General features: G+C 38.2%; 1 protein-coding gene across 1 annotated transcript; it reads right to left on the bottom strand.

Moving 5' to 3' along the window:
* Nucleotides 1–12134: 12134 nt before the first annotated feature.
* On the bottom strand, nucleotides 12135–26008 carry LOC146002184 (odorant receptor coreceptor-like). Its single transcript, XM_083139901.1, has 5 exons — nucleotides 25458–26008; nucleotides 24077–24176; nucleotides 22670–22771; nucleotides 15234–15389; nucleotides 12135–12185 (listed from the first exon to the last, which is right to left on the bottom strand). Exons 1-5 carry the CDS (start codon nucleotides 26006–26008, stop codon nucleotides 12135–12137), a joined length of 960 nt encoding a protein of 319 aa, XP_082996027.1.
* Between the last annotated feature and the right edge of the window lie 100 nt (nucleotides 26009–26108).

Raw genomic sequence — 26108 nt, 5'->3', positions numbered from 1 at the left:
GATATTTTCCATTGGTATGTATTTATATATTTTTTTATTATTGCAGTGGTATATTTAAATATTAATTTCTATTATCGCAGTGGTAATAGCACCGGCAAAATCGATGATCTCATTTTTCTCATTTGTAATTGTTATCTCTATGTAATTAACTTTATTAACAGAAACAGGGAAATAGACTGGTGGGATTGGGGAATAAATGATAAGTTCCATAAATTCCGAATTTGGTTTAAATGTAGCAATTATACCTGTCTCTTCGTGACTACCAACTGAATTTTCTTAAGCTTTGATAACCATTCTTTTGGCAACGTTGCACTGAATATTCAATGTTTCTATAGCTAAGAATTGTGGTATAAATGTACCTATTTGCCTAATACCTGCTTCTAATTTGCTATTGTTTGGGAAACCCAGAAGTTCCCCCACGGCAGATAGGTTTACTCTTTCTTTGGTAGATACAATCTCCACTCTGTGTGTTACAGAGTTTTGAGATAGCAATACATTGTTAGGAAGTTCAGATTGTAAAGTAGATAAATTATATTGCCCAGGAGGAATAATAATTTTTTCATTACCTACAAATATACAGGGTGTTTCTAAAGATCGTTTACAACGCTTGGGAGGTGATTCCTCACACGAAAACAAGCAAAAAGTCTAAGTTCCATTTTTACGACTGAGGCTTCGTTCCCGAGATAGGAGCCTCGCAAAAGGTGACAAAGTGAACGTCACACCTAACTGGGACGAATACTATCACAGATAGAGAGGCGGTTCCAAGGGAATCATAAAGGAATCGTATGTGCTCAGTCCGCAAGTCACTATGAAAAGTTCACTGCACGCATGCGCAATGGAGTCCTCAAAGGAATTGGGGATTTCCAGCAACAACAATGCATGGAAAAGGTATGTAACGCAGCAAGAAGGACCGTGACAATGAGAAATGCGTTCAAGACAACACATCCCGACCTCAAACATCAAAACATGACCACCGAACACAAAATCCGAAAAGTTGAGCACGGTTGCATACCCCAGTTACACGCGAGGAATGAACGAATCATGTCATGTGGCATACGAGAGACAGGAGGAGGGAAAGAAAAACACAATATCAGATGATTGCGACAACGTGTATTTTTACACGCGACAACTGCGTAATATCCCCCCCCCCCACACACACACACAACAAACAACAAATGCTACAATATCTTACGCACAGACAGTCCGTGTCACTGTACACCAACTGAAGATGTCACTTTCACCACACAAAGGGGGTGGGGAGCAATACCAAAAGTGTTCTCACTGGTATTTGCCGAGGGCAATAATCACAGACGGTTTTCAAAATGTCTGCCGTTTACTTCTACGCAGAGATGACAGCGACGAATCAAGGATTGTCGAGTACGAGCAAACAAGCCAGGTGTATCTGCTACCGTCGCGGCGGCGACGTTGATGCGAGCAACGAGGTCCTCAGCTGATGTGACAGGTGTGTCGTATACGAGGGTTTTGATTTCTCCCCAGAAGAAAAAATCGAGAGGGTTGAGATCTGGCGACCTCGGTGGCCAAGGCACAGGCTCATCCCTACCAATGAACCTATTGCGAAACACGTCATGCAGGAAATGTCGTACATTACGATCGAAATGAGCTGGTGCACCATCGTGTTGGTACCACATTTCTTGCCGCAGTGCCAAAGGTACGGTCTCCAACAGTTCAGGCAGAACCTCACTAAGAAATGCATGATACGTGCGACCATTCAGGCGAGCAGGGAGAATGTATGGTCCAATTAAATGATCATGTACTATCCCGCACCACACATTCACTGAAAACCTGTGCTGGTGATGGGCCACAAAAAGTGCATGTGGGTTGTCAAAGTCCCATACATGACTGTTTCTACTATTGAAGACATCCATCCTGGTGAAAATGGCTTCATCTGTCCACAATACGTTTGCCCCGAAGTGAGGGTTTGTGTCCAGCTGATGCAACAACCATTGGCAAAACTCCATACGAGGGCGAAAGTCACGAGGTAACAGTTCTTGTACTTTCTGCAGTTTAAAAGGGTGCATTCCTTCATCTCACAACACTCGCCAAACATTCACATGAGACGTGTTTCGTGCCCGAGCGAGCACTCGCGTACTGGTGCCAGGATGTTCTGCGACCGCTGTTAACACATCTTCTGCAAACTGATGTGTGCGTACACTTCGGGGTCTTCCAACTTCTTGTCGCGGTGGTAACACTGACCCTGTTTCACGCAGTCGACTGTCCACTACCTGAAAGAAGGTGTGAGACGGTAAACGTCTATGTGGAAAGCGTTCTCCATAAAGACGCCTTGCCTCACGGCTATTACCACGTGCCTCCCCATACATGAGATGCATGTCTGCTAGCTGCTGGGTCGTATACGCAGCCATCTGTGTAATAGGGAGCTGGAACTGCAAAGTATTGTTTTTGTTTAACACTGGCACACTGCACAAATTGGCCGTATCACCGTACGAACACCACAGACCAATTGTTGCGATACTTGACTTGCCCACTCCACCACGTCAACTTCTTTCAATGCAACATACTAGTACTCTTCAACGCGTATGACAACCGAGAGCGAACTGCTGATCATATCCCAGCACCTGCAACACGATTGGGACGAATGCCGGACAGAACCAACCCTTCGAGCTCCTCTCGCGGGAACAGCAGTCATGAAGGTCAAAGGTAGACCATGAGAGCCAGACATGCCTGTGCAGCGCTTCCAAAACTGGTCTCTTTTACGTCACAATGATCGCGTGCGAACACTTTTGGTATTGCTCCCCACCCCCTTTGTGTGGTGAAAGTGACATCTTCAGTTGGTGTACAGTGACACGGACTGTCTGTGCGTAAGATATTGTAGCATTTGTTGTTTGTTGTGTGTGTGTGGGGGGGGGGATATTACGCAGTTGTCGCGTGTAAAAATACACGTTGTCGCAATCATCTGATATTGTGTTTTTCTTTCCCTCCTCCTGTCTCTCGTATGCCACATGACATGATTCGTTCATTCCTCGCGTGTAACTGGGGTATGCAACCGTGCTCAACTTTTCGGATTTTGTGTTCGGTGGTCATGTTTTGATGTTTGAGGTCGGGATGTGTTGTCTTGAACGCATTTCTCATTGTCACGGTCCTTCTTGCTGCGTTACATACCTTTTCCATGCATTGTTGTTGCTGGAAATCCCCAATTCCTTTGAGGACTCCATTGCGCATGCGTGCAGTGAACTTTTCATAGTGACTTGCGGACTGAGCACATACGATTCCTTTATGATTCCCTTGGAACCGCCTCTCTATCTGTGATAGTATTCGTCCCAGTTAGGTGTGACGTTCACTTTGTCACCTTTTGCGAGGCTCCTATCTCGGAAACGAAGCCTCAGTCGTAAAAATGGAACTTAGACTTTTTGCTTGTTTTCGTGTGAGGAATCACCTCCCAAGCGTTGTAAACGACCTTTAGAAACACCCTGTATATACACAGGGTGTCATTTTAATGGCGCCCACGGACCACGGAAACGTATAGAGGACATCAAAACAAACAACTTTTCTCAGTAACATTTCTCTCGTTGGTGCGTAGTTTCGACGCTACAGTCGTTCAAAAAAGGGCGTTTTGCCGCCTGAATGCTGGCAACCACACACAACATTTGATAGCATTTGTGACGTCATATCCCGTCGTGAAGCGATGCGTTCCAGGGTTGCCAGGAACACACATATTCTATGAAAAATGACATTACTACAATCGGCCACATTATGTACCGTAAGACAAAATGAGAAAACACGTTCTCTAACCTAACGGAAAGTAGACAAACGATGGTAGATAGAAAATATAATTCAAGTGGAAGTTGTCATATCGAATTTTGTCTCAGCTTACACGTCAAATATTTGCAAATCTAGTTACTAAGTTGGCATCTACAATTTAGTCTATCCACTTCGTCCTTCTGATACTAGTTGTCTGTGACACACTGAACAGGTGACAAAATAGAAATGAAAAAACTCAAAATTGCAAAGGTATGCAACACATATAATGTATATTCAGGGCATTATGAGGCAAGTGGCAAAAATGGTTAAAAGATAAAGGGATATAAATAGTAGTAATACAAGCTCTCAGAGGACTGTGTTTATCTATGCACCGGATACGCATGTAATAGTTTGCAACTGTGAACAGGGCAATATATTCGCTACTGATTCATCATTACATTGTTAATGTGGCTGTACGTGTTTTAGTCGCAATGTAACAACGTCAACCTCGGATACTTCCGTTATCAGCACAAGAGTACCACAAGGCATCTGGACACAAACCTGTAGATATCAACCTTGCAACGAGATTTGCAAATATAATTGACATGTAACTGGGCGTAAACAGCCACATGTAAGCTGCAAGGCCAATAAAATTTATTGTTGTTGATATTTGACATGTAGGCTGAGACAAAATCCAATATTGACACTTCATTTTGAATACTTTTGTACCATTTTTCATTTCGTTGTTTCACTTCCCCCTTCCCCTCAGATGGCTGCTCATCTTGTAGCTGGTACGCTATGATGTTCGGTCTACTGGACGTGATTCTCGCTTCGTTTTACAACTAATAATGTGGTTGGTAGTTTGTCATTTTTCACAAAATTTGTGTGTTCCTTGCAACCCTCCCGTGCGCCGTTTCGCCGCAGGAAATTACGTCACAGATACGATCAAATGTTGTGTTGGGTTGCCAGCATCCAGGCGGCAAAACGGTCTTTTTTGAACGGTTGTAGCGTCGAATCGACGCATCAAGGAGAAAAATGTTACTGGGAAAAGTTGTTTGTTTTGATGTCCTCTATACGAATCTGTGGTCCGTAGGCGCCATTAAAATGACACCCTGTATATATATATATATATATATATATATATATATATAAGTATGCTCCTTCCCTTTCCTCTCCTCCACAGTTGCAGATTTTGAGAATGATAACTTATACTTGTAAGTGAGATTCGGGAATGTCCCGAGAACTAAGCTAGCTCGGGAATGTCTCGTCAGTGACTGTGGTGAGAATTCTGAGAAATTAGGCTAGTTCGGGAATGTCCCACCTGGGCCACGTGGCCCCTGCTGATTGGTTCAGAGTATATATATATATAGGTTTTGTTTGGGCATTGCCATTAGTTGTTAAAAAACAGTTGCCATTGAGAGTAGTTGTAAGCAATTATATGTGAGAGCAAATGTGACACATATATGTACAGTTAAATAATACACTAAGGCATAGACCTGTCTGTCTAGTAATATAAATAAAATACTAACACCGAAAATATTTTGCTATTTTCATACACTTAGGCATATACTTCTGTCTCCAGTAAAATCTATATATAATAACCAATACCCAAAATAGTTTACTATTCTTAATAAACTTAAGCATAGATTAGTTCCTATTCAATTTTTTAGAAGTGTTTGTGCTAAATACATTATCTCTAAGCGAGATTGAAATATCAAAACCTTCTAGAGTTGTGTATCCAGAAAAAAATGTATCTAAATACCAAATAAAAACAATGGTAAATTCTTCTTCTAAAACTGAATGCCAAAAAATCCTATATTACCAACCCAACCCTGTCTCTATTGCGGAAATTCTATTAGCATACCCAATATCAGCAGACATAAGAAGAGTTGTGAATCTCAACCCTCAACCAGCCAGATCAATCCTACAAAAAGAGAAGCAGATATAGCTCCAACCAATGGCCCTGAACCAAAACAAAGTATGTCTTTGACTACACCTAGTGTTACAGCTTTTGGTGCTCGACTCAATGATTACTCTTCTGAATCAGAGCCACGCTGTGATAGAAACAATTTCTTGCAGAACATAAAATCACTAATAATGGAACTCTTGAGAAATGAACTTAAAAGTAAATGTAAACTTTAAACTAAAATTTGAAAAACAGGCAAAAGAATTCTTGGCAATCAATGTGTATGCCTATACAGAGAATAATTTTGTATATCCCCTCAAAATAAGCACCAACAATAATGATAATGCTGTTGTTGTTTTGTTACTTATTTCAGATGAAAAAAATTTCCATTACTGTCTTATTCGCAATCTCTTTCTTTTGGTTAAAAGCGAAATAACTAAATATCATGGGGAAATCAAAATTTGTCATAGGTGTTTGACTACATTTGATAATCGTATTCAACAGAACTGTGTCAAATTTAATAATCCAGAAATTGCTAACCAGAAATTTGAAGAGCACAAATGATTTGTTGTGAGAAAAAGCCTGTGAGTATGATTATGCCCAAACCAAAAGGAGTTGAGAAATTTAATCAATACAAGGCCCTGTTGGAGCATCCAGCTATAATAATAGCAGATTTTGAAGCACTTCTCAAACCATTCAACTATTCAGACCCTGATCCTGAAATCTGTTTGAATACACTTTATCAGCTCCATGAGGTTTGTAGTTATTGTTATGTAGTTGTGTGGTGCAATTCATTAGAACCTAATGAGCCTTATACAGGGTGTCATTTTAATGGCGCCCACGGACCACAGATTCGTATAAAAGACATCAAAACAAAAACTTTTCTCAGTAACATTTCTCTCGTTGGTGCGTCGATTCGACGCTACAGCTGTTCAAAAAACACGGTTTTGCCGCCTGTATGCTGGCAGGCCAACACAACATTTCATCGTATCTGTGACGTCATTTCCTGCGGCGAAACAGCGCACGGCAGGGTTGCAAGGAACACACAAATTTTGTGAAAAATTACAAACTACCAACCACTTTATTAGTTGTAAAACGAAGCGAGAAACGCGTCCAGTAGACCGAACATCATAGCCTACCAGCCAGAAGATCAACAGTCACCTCATGGGACAGGGGATGTGAACCAATGATATGAGAAATGGTAAAAAACGTATTGAAAATGAAATATCAATGTCGGATTTTGTCTCAGCCTACATGTCAAATATCAACAACAAAAAAATTTATTGGACATACAGCTTACACGTGGCTGTTTACGCCCAACTACAAGTCAAATATTTGCAAATCTCGTTGCATGGTTAATATCTACAGCTTTGTGTCCAGATACCTTGTGATACTTTTGTACTGATAACGGAAGTTTCCGACGTTCACTTTGTAACCTTACGGCTAAAACAAATACAACCACACAAACAATCTAATGATGAATCAGTAGCGAATATACTGCCCTGTTCACAGTTGAAAACTATTACATGTATATCCGGTGCATAGATAAACACAGTTGTCGGAGAGCTTGTATTACTACTACTTATATCCCTGTATTTTCAACCATTTTTGCCACTTGCCTCATAATGCTCTGAATATACATTATATTATGAATTTTGAGTTCTTTCATTTCTCTTTTGTCATCTGTTAAATGTGTCACAGACAACTAGTATCAGAAGGATGAAGTGGATAGACTAAATTGTAGATGCCAACTTGGTAACTAGATTTGCAAATATTTGCCATATAAGCTGAGACAAAATTCGATATGACCACTTCCACTTGAATTTTGATTTCTTTCTACTATTATTCGTATCATTTTTTTACTTCCTGTTAGGTTACAGAATGTGTTTTGTCGTTTTTGTTTTACGGTACATAATGTGGCAGATTGTAGCTATGTGATTTTTCATAGAATATTTGTGTTCCTGGCAACCGTGGAATGCATCGCTTCACGACGGGATATGACGTCACAAATGCAATCAAATGTTGTGTGTGGTTGCCAGCATTCAGGCGGCAAAACGGGCTTTTTTAAACGATTGTAGCGCCGAAACGACGCACCAATGAAAGAAATGTTACTGAGAAACGTTGTTTGTTTTGATGTCCTCTATACGTTTCCGTGGTCCGTGGACGCCATTAAAATGACACGCTGTGTATATATAGAGGACCTAATACTCTCAAATACTTTTTCCAAAAAAATAAAGGATGAAGTGAGGAAAATTGGTGTGGTATTATCTGTGTCAAAACCAAGAGCACCATTATCTGCTGCTGAAGAGGAATTATATGATGCTACTGAGATCTGCCCACAGTGCAATTCATATTTTACAGATAATAATGAAAAAAAATTATCACCACTGCCATTTCATGGGTAAAAATCTTGGAATGTTGTGCAACAATTGCAATATCAAAATATAGAGAGACAAATTTGTTCCTATAATGTTCCATAATGGCAGTGGATATGATTTCCACCATTTGGATAGGCATCTCAGTTATGACACTGAGTACATAGATGTCTTAGCAGAGAATCAAGAGAGATATATCCGTCTCAGCAAAAGAGTAAACATTTCTGGGTGGCATTATTAAGATGAGATTCCTGGACTCCATGCGATTTCTCTCTGCTGGATTGGATCCTCTTGCCAGCAATCTATCTGATGACCAGTTCCAAATTACAACCAATAGTTTTCTTCGCTTGGCCATAAAACATATTAGACAAAAATTTGCCTATCCATATGAATATGTAGGTGACCATCATAAGTTTGAAGATGAGTCTCTTCCTCCTCTCACGGAGTTCTACAGACAACTCAGATCAATATCACAGATCAGGATTACCATCATGCACAACTGATATGGGATGAATTAGGGTGTAGGACACTGGGTGACTACCACGATGCCTATCTAAAATTGGATGTGACAATTGTTGCTGAAGTATCTCAAGCCTTTAGAAAATTGTCCATGGATAAATTGTCCAGCATACATATGACAGAATATAAACCAAATTAACCCTGTAGTTACATACTTTATGTTGGTGAGAATAATTCGTATGGTTATTAAATGATGCAGAAATTCCCCTATGGTGGTTTTCAGTGGATAGTTCCCACATCAAGAGATATACAAAATTTTGATGATACTGAGTATGGATTCTTTGCTGAGGTGGATCTTGATTTCCCTCATGATTTACACCATCAGTTTTCTGATTTGCCACCTGCTAGTGAGTTCAAGTGTCCACCCGAATCAAAAGAGAAGAAGCGTCTGATGACTCTTGAGTCTATAGAGAGATATGGTATTCACTATAAGAATCTCGTATTTTTGATAGGGAAGGGGATTTGTATAGTGCAAATTCGAAGAGTTCTTAGATTCAAACATTAAGAGTGGTTAAAGCCTTGTATTGAAACCAACACAAGACACAGAACAGTTGCCACTTCAGATTTAGATAGGGATTTTTATAAATTAATAAATAATTCAGTCTATGGTAAGACCATGTGTAAGAAATTAGTGGCAGATCAAAAATATAAATTAAGAACAATAGATCATGAAGATTTAACACTCTTTCAAATGGAGAAGCCATGGATCAAATTTGACAAATCTGTCTATGTGGAAGCTACAGTTTTAGATATGTCTAAGCTATACATGCTGCAGCTTCACTATGATACAATGAAGCCTTCTTATAAAAATTACCTCTGTCCTCTGTATATGGATACAGATAGTTTTGTATATTATATCAAAACATCTAATCTCTATGAAGACATAAAACACCCTGAGTTGCTTAATTATTTGACACATTTTATACGCTACTAATTTAGGTATTCCTTCCCTCAACATAAAAGTACGAGTCAAACTAAAGGATGAGAAAAGTAATGATATTAATAAAGAGTTTGTTTGATTGTGAGCAAAGATGTATGCAAATAGATCAGAGGGAGACACTATCAAAAAGGCCAAGGGAGTGGGTAGAACCATAATAAAGAACAAACTCTTTTTTGATGATTATTACGACTGCCTCAAAACAAAGTCTCCTAAACTAAGGGAGGAGAGGAGAATCCAAAGTGTTGATCACATATTGACCACAAATAAAGTGAGAAAAATTGCCCTGGATTCAGAGGATGACAAGAAACAGATTCTCTCATGGCCTTTATTGCCTTTCGCTCTTGTTTAGTTACCTTTATTTGATCTGATGTATAGTTCAATTGTTGCATTTGTTTAGGGATTGGTTTCATAACCTCGCTGAAATGTTTCTTGATCAGAAGTCTTCCTTCTTGCTCACACGACCCAGTCAACAAGGTAATGTTACCACAACGTTGTGGCAAAGTTAGCCCCTAACATACCTAACTTTGTTACAACGTTGAATGTATGTTGATACAACATTGTAAAAAGGTTGTGTCAACGTTTAAGGGTCATTTTTTTTCAACGTTGCTGCAACGTTGGTTGACAACATTATCACAACATATACTGAACATTATGTAGCGACGTTAGGTATGTCAGGGGTTACCGTTGCTACAACGTTTTTGCGACATCACCTTGTTGCCTATGTAATTTACGAATATAACAATGCATATTTAAAATATGGTTATTTCACATGGTAAGCTATTAGCAATCTTGCCAAGCCATTTTTGTATATAATACATATGCGTAACAGGAAAAACTCATGTTTGTAACGTCACAGTTTCTCTTTACATATTATAAAACCTTTTCCTGCTCCACCAAAATAGGCAATTGTTAGTCTGGAGATTTTGATGAATTAACCAATCTCTAACTACACCTGCTAATCAGTTTCTTTTTGCAGTACTTAGCTCCTGATTATATAGTCTGGAATAAAAATATTTATCATTGGGGTTTCACTTGTATTCAACACATTTCATTTTCTGATCTTCCTTACAACTTCAATATTCGCACATCTTTCGAAGGATAATAAAACACATTTTTTCATTAATTACAATCGAAAGTATCCTTATCTGTGTTACTAAAAGTTATGTTTGTTTTTCATTTGAGTCGCACTGCCATCTAGTGTACGCTGTAGGAAATATAAGGTTTGGTGGTCAGTGCACACACAAATTCAGATTAAACAAAACACTCCGATCTGACGCTTGTGGCGCTCATGGTGGTGATCATCCAAACTAAAGTGTATTCAGTGGAACGTTTTTTGTAACGTTGATCACAACGTTGTTGCCCTACATACAACATTCATCATAAATACAACAAGCATACAACGTTGTGGCAACGTTATCACAACGTTGTTCCCCTACATACAACGTTCATCATAAATACAACATTCATACAACGTTGTGGCAACGTTAGTGTGTTGACTGGGGAAGTACGAGTAAATCGAAATGGGTAGAAAGCAGTGTGGTACAGATCTTAGTGCAAGAAAGCATGGAAGGATACTTCAAATTTTAGAGGATAATGTGTCCAAGAAATAAATTGCACGAAGACTTTATATTCATCCAAAAACTGTCACAAATTCTGTTCGGCGGAATACAGAGACTGGAAGTACAGACCGTATAAAAGGCAGTGGAAGGAAAGGAGTTACAACACCCAGGGAAGATAGAAAAATGAAACGGTCTAGGAAAAGCTGACAAGCTTTCTCGTAGACTGTCTACCCGCCGATTAGCTGACATTTGGAGAGGTGAAATCGCGAAAAAGGTATCGGAACGAACAATGAGAAGCAGGTGTGCAGAAATACCTGTAATTGTAATACTATTCATCTGTTGAGATGTGTACCAGCGCAGTATATTAATTTACGGTAGAGTATTTTAAATCAAACTATGTTCAGGAAGATTTATTGGAGTTTTATAGGTATGAGCTTCTGTCCTCATGGTGTGGACGATTACACATTTAAACATAACCATGAGGTTGAACAATAAATAAGAATATCAACTTACGTAAGTTGATATTCTTGTTGTAAAACTAAATAAATCAATCATAATTTTCGTACCAAAATTTTATTTGACCTCAAGAATTACAAGTACTAATGTCACTGATAAACAAAAACTCAAAATAATTAACTATCAATAAAATCATAAATCTCTTTAGTTTGTACCACAGAATCATCTATTATTGTGCACCGTGCACGTTAAATAACATAATAGTATAACAACTCAACTATCCAAGACATTTTATAAAGACCAATAAACAAATGAAAACTTGAACATAATAATGAAGAGAACACTATTATACTCTTTCGAAAAAAGAAACTGAATTTGAAACTAAATACAGCGCAAAAGTTTTGTCCCTTCCCTAATGTCCACAGAAAACATGTCTGATTGCTTATTAATTTTCTAACTGAGCCTAAACCGATTTAAAGTTACACACGTGATAACAATATATGCAAATTGTTACTGAACCGTTAAAGAAATTTTTAAAGCAATGACACAAGACATGCAAAATAATTTGTAGATTGCTTTTAACATGCGACAGTGTTATTATTTTTAAACAGATGAGTAGATTATTGTTGAACAAATTGCCTCATTGTTGTGAGATTATTGATCTACTGAAGCTGCATGAGCACCATGAAATATGATAGAGTGGCACCAAGCATCTGTAATTATAGATTTATATACTGTTAGTTAATCGAAAATGTACAAGTATTGAGTATTAGTTTTAAACAATCTAATATACTAATTACTCGTATTAAGGTGTTTGGAACTAACGATACAAATAATTCAGGATCGTGTCCGGGGAAAAAATCGAGAGGAGATTTGACAGTCATCTTATATATAACGTTTTAACCCCTCTACAATCAGTTTTTGCCCTCATTATGGCATGGAAACCAATCTCCTGAAAGTGAGTAACGATAGTATCCATGGATAAGCCGCAAGTAACAATGTTAGCTTTTCTTGATATCAACAAACCTCGTGACACAGTATAACATACGCTAAGTATTGCAATGAAATTATCAATTTCTCCCAACATCACTTAAAAGGTCCGAGAAGTATTTCCGTGGAAGGCAACAGCGTGTATTAACAAATAAACTGTCATCAACTATGCCAGTGAACGTTTTGTGTTCAATCTTCAGTCCTTTGTTATTCATATTAGCAGCTGCTGACTTCGTGATGTTTGTGAAATTCTGTTATGTACAAGGTGTGCGGAAAGTTCCTTTACACTTTAATAAAATAATATAAAGTTACTTTATTCCGTTGGATATAATCTTATCTTATCGGACAATCACCCTTATCCTTCTTGCAACCTTCCACGAGCTGTGCCTGGCGTCACTGACTAACGAGCTGCCTCCTGGTTGAAGAAAAACTCGCAAACATTCTGAGTGAGTAGTGATGGCGAGCGCACGTTCTTTCACTGTGGAAGAGCATTTGGTGGCTTATGTGTGGGTGCATGAACTTGCATTCACCGCGAAAACATTGCAGAATATAATAAACGATTTTCAAGTTCGTTTGGAAAACCATCACCGTCACGGCCAACGTTACTGGGGTGGGAGATGAAGGCGTTTGCTACGGGAAGTGTTCTTGATTCTCCTCGGAGTGGGAGACCGAGCAATCGAGGCGGAACTTTCGCCGCTGTGGAAGCATCGATTCAACGATCAACAATGAAATCAACACGCAAACGTTCTGCAGAGCTAGGCATCCCAACAATGCGAAATCATATGAATAAGGACTTAAAATGAAAACTTTTCGTCCTGTGTAAATAGACTTTCCGCCAGTGTAATTGTACTTTCCGCCCACCCTGTACACTGTTATTCCGATGACATATCTACAGATGTCGGGAAATTACAGAAAGGAATTACATTAAGAATATTAGTAACTGCTGTGAATAAATTTCCTTGGTTCCAAATGCAAAAAATCAACCTTTACTTTTATGGGAAGCAATATCAAGAACTTCTACATATTAACGTTAGCGAATACAAAGTATTAACTGCAACGCAGAACAGAGCATTATCTGTAACAATAAGAAATTTAGCATTTTCCGTGTGTCAGCAACTTGACTGGTATGTACTAAAACAATGTGAAAAAGGATATTCAATTCTAAATAAGCTTTACGTTTACACACTTGTTAACTTCATTTCATCTGAAATAAAATTACATTTGACACACTCTTCAGTACACTCTGTTTTCGACTACTGTGATGTTAAATTATTATTGAAGCTCTCCTGGCACGAAGAGGTTTTATCGGGGTATCAAGCAGGTGATTTCCGAGCTTTACAGAGCTAATGTCAATCTCCTCTTCAGGGATTGAACAATTATAATGTCATAAATAGAAACAACGCAGAATATCCGAGAAGATTAAAGCTAGGAGTGAAATGCAGTCGAACCACACCAAAAAATACATCACATTGCAGAAGCTCTGCTTGCCCATCTTCGTTCAGTTGCGCGGCATTTAAAACGTGGAATGCATTTCCAAATGAAGTAAAAGTACATACGCTTTCGTAAAACACTATATCATTCAGTAAATAATGATCAAAATCAAAGTAAGAATAAAACTGAAAATTCATGTGAATTACAAGTATTAGAAATTATTTTACCTTAAACTGAACTGAAATTAAGTATTATGTTCATTATTACTATTCCTGTCATTTATTTGCATACACACCCTAGATACATTTTATTTATTTTCTCTTGTCATTTCATTGTAGCAAAGTTTATTTTGTTATTACATTCACGTAGTGTTTATATTTTCTTCTGTGTGATCATGTACCTACTCAATTTGTATCGTATACTAGTAAAATAAAATTTCCATAATTTGTTATGAACATTATTATTTCGTAAATATTTCAACGGGGGTACGCCACGGCCTTTGAGGTAATTGAATTAGTACATAAGTTTCTGACTTACTGTAGATGTTCGGCCAAGGTTATATCTTATCATACCCTCCGGTATGTGGGATCGAACTGGCTTGATGTAGCTCTCTGATCATTTATACTTGTGTATGGAGCAACTCGCTATTTGTGGTAGGCTTGATGGTGAAGTGCGAGAGGTAATAATTACACACATATGAATGGCAATACACAACACTTGAGTTTAAACCCCTACAGACTTTATCAACATGGCTTAGTGGAAAATGGTATACTTGTCTCTGCACACCAGCTGAAGATCTCCGATGAAAGGTTATTGTCGCTAATGTACAAAAGAGTCTGACTCGTATGAACACGTTCTTCCTGCAATCCTACTTCTCCATCTCTCCATCTAATGCTTGTAATTGACTGACTACTGACCACCATCCTCCCAGACATTTATTCCAATCGAATTTACTCAATAATGCCGACAAAGGTACCTGTAGTCTCTTCCTTGATTGCAATTGTTTACGCCTGTTTACAACGATGGCGATCAAGGAAGCTCAGCAATGTCTGACAAGACATTTCATAGATGTTTCTATCTGTTTCCTGTCTGGAAAGGTGATGGCTAAATGTCTGGGATTTAGAGTTCTTCGTATTTTACATTTTCAAAGATTGTACAGATCGTTACGGTACTTGTAGGGAAAGTAGAGGGAATTGCCCTCCTTAGGTCAACATTGTAATCCCGTGGAGCACGCTATAAATAATATCCCGAAACCACCAGTGATGGTAAAGGTAAAAAAGATAGAAATAAGCAATGATATTGCAAAGAAAATACGAGTACTTCTCAGCAACTTCGCTTACCGATCCTAAAACTTCGAAGGATAATACAAAGTATCCCATTCCTGTTAACACCAGTGGCTTCTGGCATCTAAAGTAAATCATCTTCATGTCTTTCCGAATGCCTCCACTACATTTCCACCAGGGCGCCTCGTACAATGTATCTGTTGGCACGCAGGTCTGAGAAAAGAAAATCATTCCATCATGAACGAAAATTTCATTTTTTAAAAAACTTTTTAATTAAAATTACATTTAGTGCACCTTTATTTTTTTTTGCAAAAAATAAAGGCTTTAAAAACTTGCACTTTCTACAATCATGTTTTAATATTTATAAATAAGAAACCTTAATTATACAAAGTTGTACTACCATTTTGTTACCGAACGTACAGTGGTGGAAAAAAGTTATTCCCCATAAGACTTTAATGGCAGTAAATAATGCCGGAAGGGTAGGCAACACACATTGCACCATTAGGTGATCGGGTGATTCTGTCTGTTTCAAGAGCAACTCGTCTTTCATGCAAAAGCCAACAGGCACAGGAAATGTCGGAAAGTCACGTGACTTGTCAGGTGGAATGTTGTTAGTCAGAAAATCGCCTTTTCTCAACCCAGGTAGCAGAACCGACAAGAGCTACCCGTTATATCTCCGAAAATGATTCCCCTAAAAACGTTGAACGAAACGCTAAAACAAATTTTGCCTTAATTACTCTATGTGCCGCAGTAGCACAGTCGTTAGGGCGTTTTATTACCATGCGAGAGATCTGGGTTCGATCCTCGACGGGAGATAATCGGGATTTTGTCCACCTGTTCAAGCTGCTTCGGTGCCCACCCAGCGTCGTATAAAGTCGGTACCTGGAGGAAACTCTGGGGAAGGGGGGAGGGTATGGCGGCCAGGGGCGTGGTGCTGATCACATCATTCCCACCTTCCGCCTGATGAAGAAAGCGTGGGGTCCTAACTCCACTAACTCCACACCCCCTATCTTCATGGCTTGGTGCAAAGCACAAGGTAGGACTTTGCATTTTAATTTACTATACATCCCAATTTTGTTGTAACAAACTTCCAAATCTCTACGTGGGCTTTCTTCCAAGTTCCGTAGGGATGTGAATAGGCTCCAATATTTCTTGAGACAATTCATACATGTTATATTTCCTTATAAGAACAACAGCCGATTATATTTTGTGTATTTTTTTTGGCGGGGAGGTATAATCCAAACATGTGAGGTGATCCTTTTCCCACTACTCACTCCATTCTCAGAAATAAATCGCAATTCCAAACACTGAAAATGCAGCACTTTCTACAACTTAGCATGCAAATATCTACATAGTAGCAAAGTAATGTGTGGAAAGAGAAAAATTAACGATTTGTAACGGCACTCTGGAAATCTTTTACAAGTAGTTTATTTTTTTCAATTTGAACTGACATTCATAACATTCATTAACGATTCCAATATTGACAAACGAATAGCTTAGGCGTTCTGCTACTTTCAATTCTTGATTATCGTGGTCACCGTAACTCTCTCTCTCCATCTCTCTCTCTCTCATCCTTCCCGATGGCGCTGTAGTAGAGGAGTCGCATTGTAATCAAGGAGTCCTCTGTTCGATACCCGGTGGAGACACAGTGGTTAGGATCCCACTTTCAACTGCAGATGCAGTCTCGATTAGCCTTTGTGTGCATAAAGTGGACTTAAAATACCAAATGAAAATAAAAATAAAAATCACCGTAACTCTCTACAAAGCCAGAGGATCCATTTTTGAAACCTGTTGAGGCTTAGATGTAGCATTGCATTCGTATCATTACCCATCATCTTCGTCGTCGCGATTATCGCAAGAGCTAAAAATGCGACACAAAATAACCCAAACAGAAGCTTGGAATCAATCTGAATATTGGTTACGTTGGATACGTGGTAGAATTGCTTTAAATATCACTTCCTGTGATGTAATAGGGTTTTTGATTAAGGACCATTTGTATAATGCATATCGTTGTTGTGAACAATAAGTAGTTTCATGTTCACCACACTCTTCGGTTGTTTAGAAATCGTAAGGAAGAAGGATCTCTAAATTTCCGCTTTCACATGTCAACGAAACTTTAAAATAAGTTCAGTGCAGGTCACAAAAGAGATTTACATATTGTTATGATATCTTTTAAACACCACGAAATCTAATTCCAATAGAATACGATACTACGCCTTACGTTCCTGTAAATGTTCACCATTAGTCTGGCGAAAGAAAGTAACTAAGATTTCCGTGTTTCCTTGAGGAAAGATAAGGCGCATGCTTGTAGTAAGCAAGCACCAACTGCTTCGATCAGTGACCTTCACTGCCACAGTGACTCACAGCAGGCCTGCGCTTGTTCCAGTGTGCGTATAAAACAGGTATTTTATTTCGTTCGTTCCAATCCACAGTTATATCAAGCTAACATTCTAATATTTTCGTAAAATAGGTAGTAAACAGGTTGTATACATTATGGTCTTCCAGAGTGTTGTTGCCTGCTATTTACACGCGGGAGATGGGGGTGTTGCAAACATTTCTGAACCCAAAGGTCGAGCACGAAAGAAAAGTTGTGTAAGCGTTGGAGGTAATAACAAGGTAATAAAAGTTGAAGGAAATGCTGGAATAAATTATATCAGAAATTGAGTAAAAACAGTTCTCATCACACATAGGGCTATCAGATCACTCGTCAGCGGAACGTAGGACAAATTGTCTCAAAATGTTGAACACGGTCGTATTTGCAGTAACTATAATAGGTTACTAGGACATCTTAGCATATAACGAGAATATGACACATCTTCAGCTGAAAAATTAATGTTGAAGTGAACGGTTGAGTTCAAAATTCCTCAACTGCTAATTAATAGCACGGCTGTATGTGATTTGAACTTGTGTATGTAAGACAGAACGTTTTTCGTCGATGTGGGGCCAGGAAGAGAAAACAATCCATGAATTCGGGAAGGAAAAAATTCACAATTTCGTAAACAAAGTCTGGAAGTTCTTGTTTATTAATATGTAAAAAACTACTATACACTGGGAAAAAACAGTATTGTGTGCCTTATTTCTCCAATAACGAGAAAAATTACTTATTACTTCGAATAAATTACCGACACTTATATCGATAAAACTTCACAAAGTAAGCATTTTTATACATATATCCGGACTTTTTCTGATCTAGAAAATGGTGAAGCAATTTCTGAGCTGGGATTGTAATTGTTTTTCCGAACATCCAGTAGCAACCATGCACACTATTTGATTTAAGCATACTTCTCCAAGGAACCACGTTATCTTAGACTTCCCTCAGTTTTTCTGTTTCTCCATCTAATTTGAAGTTACGTGATGCTCAAAATACGTATAAGACATTTGCGATATCTTTCAAATTCCTTCCGGAGGCCAGACACAACTATAAAATGTAGGACACATCCGGAAATAAGATTGATTCTTATACGTCTTTTTATTTTCTTATTTAGCGTCGTTTTACTTTCACCTCTTGCTAATCGCGACGACGAGGATGAGTGATATGATGAAATTGATGAAGGGGCACTCACAAAGAACACCCATACGCACGACGGGATTCGAACCCAGGACATCAGACATCGTAGCGCACTGTGCTAACCACTCCGTCACGGACGAAATTCTTGTAGCCCTAATCGTTCCTCAAGCATATTTCCTATCTTTAACTACACACGAAACATAAAGAACAATCTAAATAAACAGGTGCCAGTTCACACTCTAACCGTAAAAATACATATGCATGTAAAAATGCAAAATAATATTTATTTTTAGGTAGTTGTGACTTGTTATTGTATATTAAAGAAATATATTAGTGATAAAATGACGGAAGTAGAGGAACATCTCCAATGAAACACTCATGCCTTATGGATATTTTTATTTCTTGCCGAACAAGGTTCCGAATTCGAGTTCCGACCAAAATGGATTCATTGTGTATGTTTATTCATGTCTTTAATGTAATCATAAATCGTCGTCATGAATAATTTAACTTCAGAGGAAGAAAACTGAGGTAATTACTAACAAAAACAATAACAAAACAAATTTGATCTTAAAGGTCTGGCTTTGCGCTACATCTTCCATCACGGGGATCATAGGCGTGCGCCCATGGGGCCAGGGGGAGGGCAAATGCACCCCTAATCATGGACGTCTGCAGATGTTTTCCACGAAGAGACAAGCAAGGTATTTATTCATGCGGCATATTGCCCCGATAATAGTGTTGCATTATCGCATTCCTGCATCCTCATTATAATAATTAATGTAAATTATTATGACTGAAATCAAATTATACATGTGAAAACGTACTTTTTGGTTGACATTCGTTTTCTAAGGGGAAGATGTGGCAATCCTTGCCTCCACTCCAGACATCTTTGCCCCTATATTATTATATTTTCACCTAGACATTTCGGATAGATGAATCCTATCGCCGTTATTAAACTATATTATACTCTTAAAGAAAATTAAGTATTTTCAAGCCGATTAAAGTTCAAGACAAGGCAACTACGGGGGAAGGGGGTGCAGTGGCGAAACCACAGCCCCCCACAACCTTGAACGGAAATCAATTTTAGGGGGCAAACATGGAAGTAAAGGAAAGCAAGAGTAGCAGAATCTAAGAGTAGCAGGACAAAAGGATACTCAAGATGGATTTTGTTTTCACGTCTTTCTTGCATTATTTCTTCCTGACTGCCAAGAGCACCTGCGGGGGGGGGGGGGACAGAGCTGCAATTGCCCCCTTGATTTCAAATTTTATACAAATATAAATACCTTTTGTAAAATGTTCTTGCTCGCTTCGCTCGCAATGTCTTCTTTTCTTGCAGTCTAGTCAAGTTCAGAGCCGTAGCTAGGGGTCGGCGGGAGTTAACTCTGGACGCCAAACGATCTAAATGAAAAAAATTTTAAAAGAGAATAATATGGCGCTCCATGAATTTTTTTCCCATATTAAATCGACATTGTTTTTATTTTGCAAAAATTTGGATCTGAAAATTTATTGGTCGCTTCGCTCGCAATTTGTTTTCTGTAATGCATTTTATATTACCGAGGAGAGAAGTACTGCTGCTAAAAGGTTTTCTCTTAAGTGCATGAACAATTGTTTGGAGTAAAAGGAACGGGCAGATTTGAGAGACAATTTATATGATTTTTACTGTTGGTATATGTGTGTGTGTGTGTGTGTGTGTGTGTGTGTTGTATATATTTATATATATGTATGTATTTATATGTGTGTGTGGGGCGGGTGGAGGGGCGTATATATAAACACACCCATCAATGCAATACAATTTAAACAAGTGAGATGAAATTACGTTATTCTTTTCCGGCCTGAAATATAATCAAGGCTATCCTCCTCTAATCAGAGGGTCTGCGCACGACTATGACGGGGACTGACACTTTACGTAGGTGTAGACGCGCTTCGTACAATTTGATGATATCGCTATTACGTAATGGATGTGCAGCCACTTAACTGAACCCCCCAAAATTCACATTTTATTACTAAATGCTAAATTAGCATAATATCACATAGTTTACCTATTGATAATATGCGCCGCTTTGGTGCACTTTGTGGATTGTGCATTAATCAACTTCAGGTTAATCGCGGCAGGCAAAGTGGAGGGAAAATGACATTGAAGCACAACGAGGGGGCCCTTGGTTCCTGATTAACGAAACTTTGTCTACATGCAACTGAGTCGCTGCGTGAAATCGCTGAAAATATCATTTATTAATTTCTTAATTTTGCTTATTTTTATTGCTTTTCTAGCACTTGGCGTCAACAAAGGCGATGAGGATGATTAATGAAGTTATGAAATGGATGATAGGACATGATGATCCATGTCTTACACAAAATTCTAAGTTGGGACTAATGAATATCGATTCGTCTTATCATTTGTCAAGTAGTTGTTTTTAACTCCAATCTTTTTCAAGGACTTCTGGGTTGACAGCATGTGTGTTGCGCGATGATGATTCGACGAAAACCACCATCTCAGTGAACTTTCTTGACAATGATTCTAATATCAGTAAGGAGAACATTTTATTACGAATAGCTGTTGTTAAGAAACCAATTCCTGAAACTTTTTCTGGTGGTCTCACGGCACCCAGCTGTTGTTTGTTATGGCTGGGCCTTGGGGTATGACTCACGCTGCTGTCAATACTCAATCATTCCCGAGAATCCAGGTCCGCCAGGCATAGACAACAGTCTTTAAGATGTTACGATATCGTAGGTCTCGTGGCCCAAGGACTATTTTCCATGACTGTACCGAGAAAAAAATTAAAGGTAAATATAGTGTAATAGTTGTGTCCATTGAAAACGGTAGAGTTAGAATATTTGTCAAATTTCTCATCGAATGTAATTAGAATGAATGAATTAAAAATAATGGATGGGTCAGCACATATGACTATTTTGCAGGGTTAATGTTTCGTATTTCGTAACCAATTCTGAACAATTGAACTCATTTGTAATTATAAATGCATTTGGACTCGAAGAAGCATCACAAATAGCTTCGTATTACTTCAATTGATTTAATATTACTTAGGTGCGTGTGTGTAGAAGTGGGCCTTTTTTTCAGAGTAATACAAAATTATAATTCGGGAAAAGGAAAGAACCAGAGATTAGATTGCTCTGTACAAGCTACAGGTGTCCATAGAACACCTGTACATTAGAATGCATGCAACATGCATGGTATAGACAGGGTCAGATTTGGGAAACTGCTACCGTAATATTGGAAGACTTTCACCATTGATTTAAACTATTGTAATTTAAGAATGCAGTTGTCTTTAAATCGTAAATTGTCATCATTTTAATTAAATATAATTCTCTTAAGATTCAGTACTGTTTGTGTCGAGTAGTAGCATATACAGGTTAGTCCAAAACTATGGAGACAACCGAATAGAAGTTGAATGCCATACTGTTCCGCGAAAGTAACACTGTAAGTTTGTAATAGGGATGGGGGAAATATTATAAGGTGTATGCCGATGATGGTCGCCATCTTGAATCTTCAACATTTTAAATGGAAACCACAGCTTGTGACATCTCAATTTAGTTGGAAATTTTCTCACAAGTTCAATGGTATGGTAATTGTTGCTCTAGCACCAACCGTGACGAAGATATTAACGTTTCTTTGTTTGCTTCATCATTGCAGGTGACGTAACACAGCATGTCTTTTACGTAGACAGAAGGCATTCCGATCGTGCTGAGCCAAGTGAGCGACGCACGAGGGTGATTGTAGATGATTTCTACCACCGTCACCCAGATAGGTTCCCTATCAACCATGGTACCGTCGGTAAGCTGTTCGCTAAATTTCTGGAGACAGGATCTGTGGATGAAACCCAAATCAGACAGGCCACGTATGTATGTACACGGACAGAACATAGTGTGGAAAGACTGGCAACACAATTGGTGAAAACGTATTGCGGAAAATAAACAAAATGTTCCTACTAGTAGCAATTGCAGAAACAATAAGATTCCAGTGTTTCCATCTTACCACTTTCATGATACTCTCACCAGACAAGGACAAGAAGTAGAGCTGCAGAATCATCACAGTGAAGAATCCTGCCAGCAGAATAACAGTCATGATGTCATGGAACTGAAAAATAAAGAATCTATTTTGAAACCCCTGGTTATAATGAACATATTTTAGATATTGCAAAAACAATGCCTATCAATATAAGTGCAATTTACATTTTGCACTGAACAGTGGTCATGAAACGAACTGTTGTGTTTAAAGAACACTTATGGGAATGAAAATTTCGTTAACTGAAATTCTTATGAAATTCCAGTTTATTAACGTATTTAAGAGTATATTTCTACCCGCCTGTCATCTGTTGCTGCCAAATACATATTTGATTTGCGATAATGAGGATTAGTGATGATATGGTGAAATTGATGAAGAGACACTCATAAAAGAACATCCATTTCCAGAATTCAAACTCGGTACCACTGGCGTCGTAGCGCGCTGTGCTAGACACTCACAAATGTTAATCTGTTAGGCTGGGGTATTCAGTTTCAGTAAACTATTTCAGTGTAATTTGTTGACAAAATCACAAATAAGGAAAGAGCAAAAACACATAGATCCATTTTATAAATTTGGAACGTAAAAGCATTTAATCCGATATATTCTAAAGTGTATGTCGACAATCATGATCAAAACCACACTGAATACATAACGGTAAACCGATATTGTATTTTTGTGTTTGGGAATTTTTATGTGGCGTAAGCATAATCTGGAGGTCAAATAAATTTGTAGAAAATTAAAAGTACCTTTCTCTTAGTAAATCTTTATCCAAGACGTCAATATCTCCCCTTCATTCAGAACATGCACATATCACTTGCCCATTGGCTGCGATTAAGTTAAAAAAAAGGGGGGCTAATGACAGTTTAATTTTCCTGATACATAAGGTTTAGCATAGGGCGTGAACAAAAGTGGCAAAATGTGGGGGAATCTGCTCCCTAACGCTTTCCTATTCGCCGCCACTGTATTTTCCACTTTCAACGTGTTAAAACCACATCTTGTGCACTCGAATATTGACATGGACTCCTCCCTCAATGCTCATAATGATTGTGGGAACGTCAGTATAAGGAAAGGAACCAAATGAGTAAAAACACTTTACGTCTCCTTTTTTGAAAAGTTAGTTCACAATCTTACGTTAGTATGGTTTATACAGTCTAATATTCAAAACCTGAAAACTATGGAAAATGTTTGAATATTCTCGGTCTCTTGAGACAATTTCGTGGAGGATCGTAACGAAGCATTTCTTGATCCGAGGTTTCCTTCATGGCGAGAATTAGTATCATTGAACCAGAGTGAGTGATTTGTATTGGGGTTTTATATATGTTGGTCGAATATAACTAACTGAATGTGAATGCATTAGCTATGATATTCTCTACTTACCTTTACTGCAAGGTAAGCCAGGAAGCACAGGATGACTCCACCTTGAAGGAAAGTGTATAGAATCATAGGAGAAAACACTTCCTCTATTTCGTCCACTATTCTGAAATGACAGGTGCTTCTGTTAATGCTATTGCTTTTCCTAGTGTTGTAAATTACACATGTACATCAAATTCAAGTAAATTCCATTTCGAGATAATTTGTACAGTCATGAACACTTCTGGGTTGTAACAATTCCATGGAAACTTAATGGGATTATTACAAACTCAGAAGTATCAGTGCCCGTACAACTAACAATCACAGCTGTAAGAGCAAACACAATCCGAATGGCTATACTATGGATCTTTTATATTATTCTTTGTTGCAATTCTGTTTGTACTAAAATTAAATTAAATTAAATTATGAAACGTTAGATTTTAATTATATCATTTTGTAATGGATTCAGTATTATACAGAAATGTGTTACTTACAATTAGTCAGTAATGTTGAAAACATAAGTTTCAATATCTGGATATCTTGTACATAGACTCGAAAAATTAACTGAGTTCATTTGTTTAAGACAGTTGTTGAATATGAAAGTGTTTTAACAATAAATTATTTTCATGCAGTTCGATTTTAAAAACTAGCCGAGTTTCAAACAGCACAGAGCATTTATAAAAATAACCAAATTTCAATTGAAATTCATGCGCTAAAATGTTACTTGGTTTCGGTTCCAGTTCTTCAGTTTAATAGGTAGAAACTGGGTTTCAGTTCGAGCACTTGAGTTTCACTTCCAGAATATTCGGATTAAAAAGTAGCTGGGTTTCAATTCCAGCACTTCAATTTAATAGGTAGACACTAGGTTTCAGTTCGAGAACTTGAGTTTCACTTCCAGTATATTCTTATTAAAAGTGGGTGGCTTTCAATTCCAACTTTTCCGTTTAATAGACAGAAACTGGGTTTCTGTTCGAGTGCTTGAGTTACACTGCCAGTATATTCGGATTAAAAAGTAAGTGGGTTTTGTTTTCAGCACTTCAATTTAATAGATAGAGACTGGGTTTCAGTTCGAGTACTTGAGTTTCACTTCCTGTATATTCGGATTAAAAAGTAGCTGGGTTTCAATAAAAGTTCCTTTGTTTTAATAAGTATCTCTTACAGTTCATCTCTTTAAAAATTACTCAGTTTCAGGAAATAAATTATTTAAAACATGAAAATTAATTTCTGTTACAGATCATACGTTTTAGAAAATACTGAATTTCACTGATTTAAAATAGTAATACCACACTTCCTCTGTTTAAGAAGTAACTCAGTCAGTTCCTCGAAGCTAGTAGAAATACAGCAATGCTTACGAAATAACTGATTGTGTTTCTTCTGAAAATCGTACAAGACTATCATGGAAACATACCTGAGAATAGCCTGGTGCTGTTTTATCCAAATATTCAATAGTTTACGGCGGTGGGACGCAATTTTTAATTTCGCAGGAGCTTCACTCTCGTTGGACGTATCCATATTTTTATCCGTGGTGAGTTGCTGTCGGATGTCAAGATTTCCAAGGTTCCTTTGTTTTCGTTCCTCACCGTCCGTGGCGCTATCTGGACGAAGATCTGTTAGAAGATCGTCCGCTAACTCTCCAGTGACGTGGGCAACCATTCTGCTGAGGTGCTCCACCATTTCGATGACGTAGATGACAAAGGAACAGAAGAGCGAATCGCAGGTCGTCACGGCTCCTACGGTCCACAAGGTGCCAAGGGATTGGAGAAAGACTTCTATCTCGTAGACCGGACTTCGAGACGCATCGTAAGGGAACCAGCAGGTGACTACCATGGGTTTAGATGCTTTGATCCCTCGCTTCAATGCCGGATCTAGAAATTCCACGGTAGAGTTATCCTCATTGGAAAACTTCACGAAGGGTAGACCGATGAACCCAAGCCCCACCAGTTGAGTAGAAATATACATTGTTAAAAATAATCTGAAGCATCGTGTTTCAATATTCTTCATGGCCAGTTGGAGAGAGTCATTGAACTCAGAACAACAGTCAGGGACCTGACTACACATT

This window comes from Lepisma saccharinum, chromosome 18 (assembly GCF_977018435.1).
Source record: "Lepisma saccharinum chromosome 18, izLepSacc3.1, whole genome shotgun sequence".
In the NCBI taxonomy this organism is placed as follows: domain Eukaryota; kingdom Metazoa; phylum Arthropoda; class Insecta; order Zygentoma; family Lepismatidae; genus Lepisma; species Lepisma saccharinum.
This window is presented reverse-complemented; position numbering and strand designations above follow the sequence as displayed.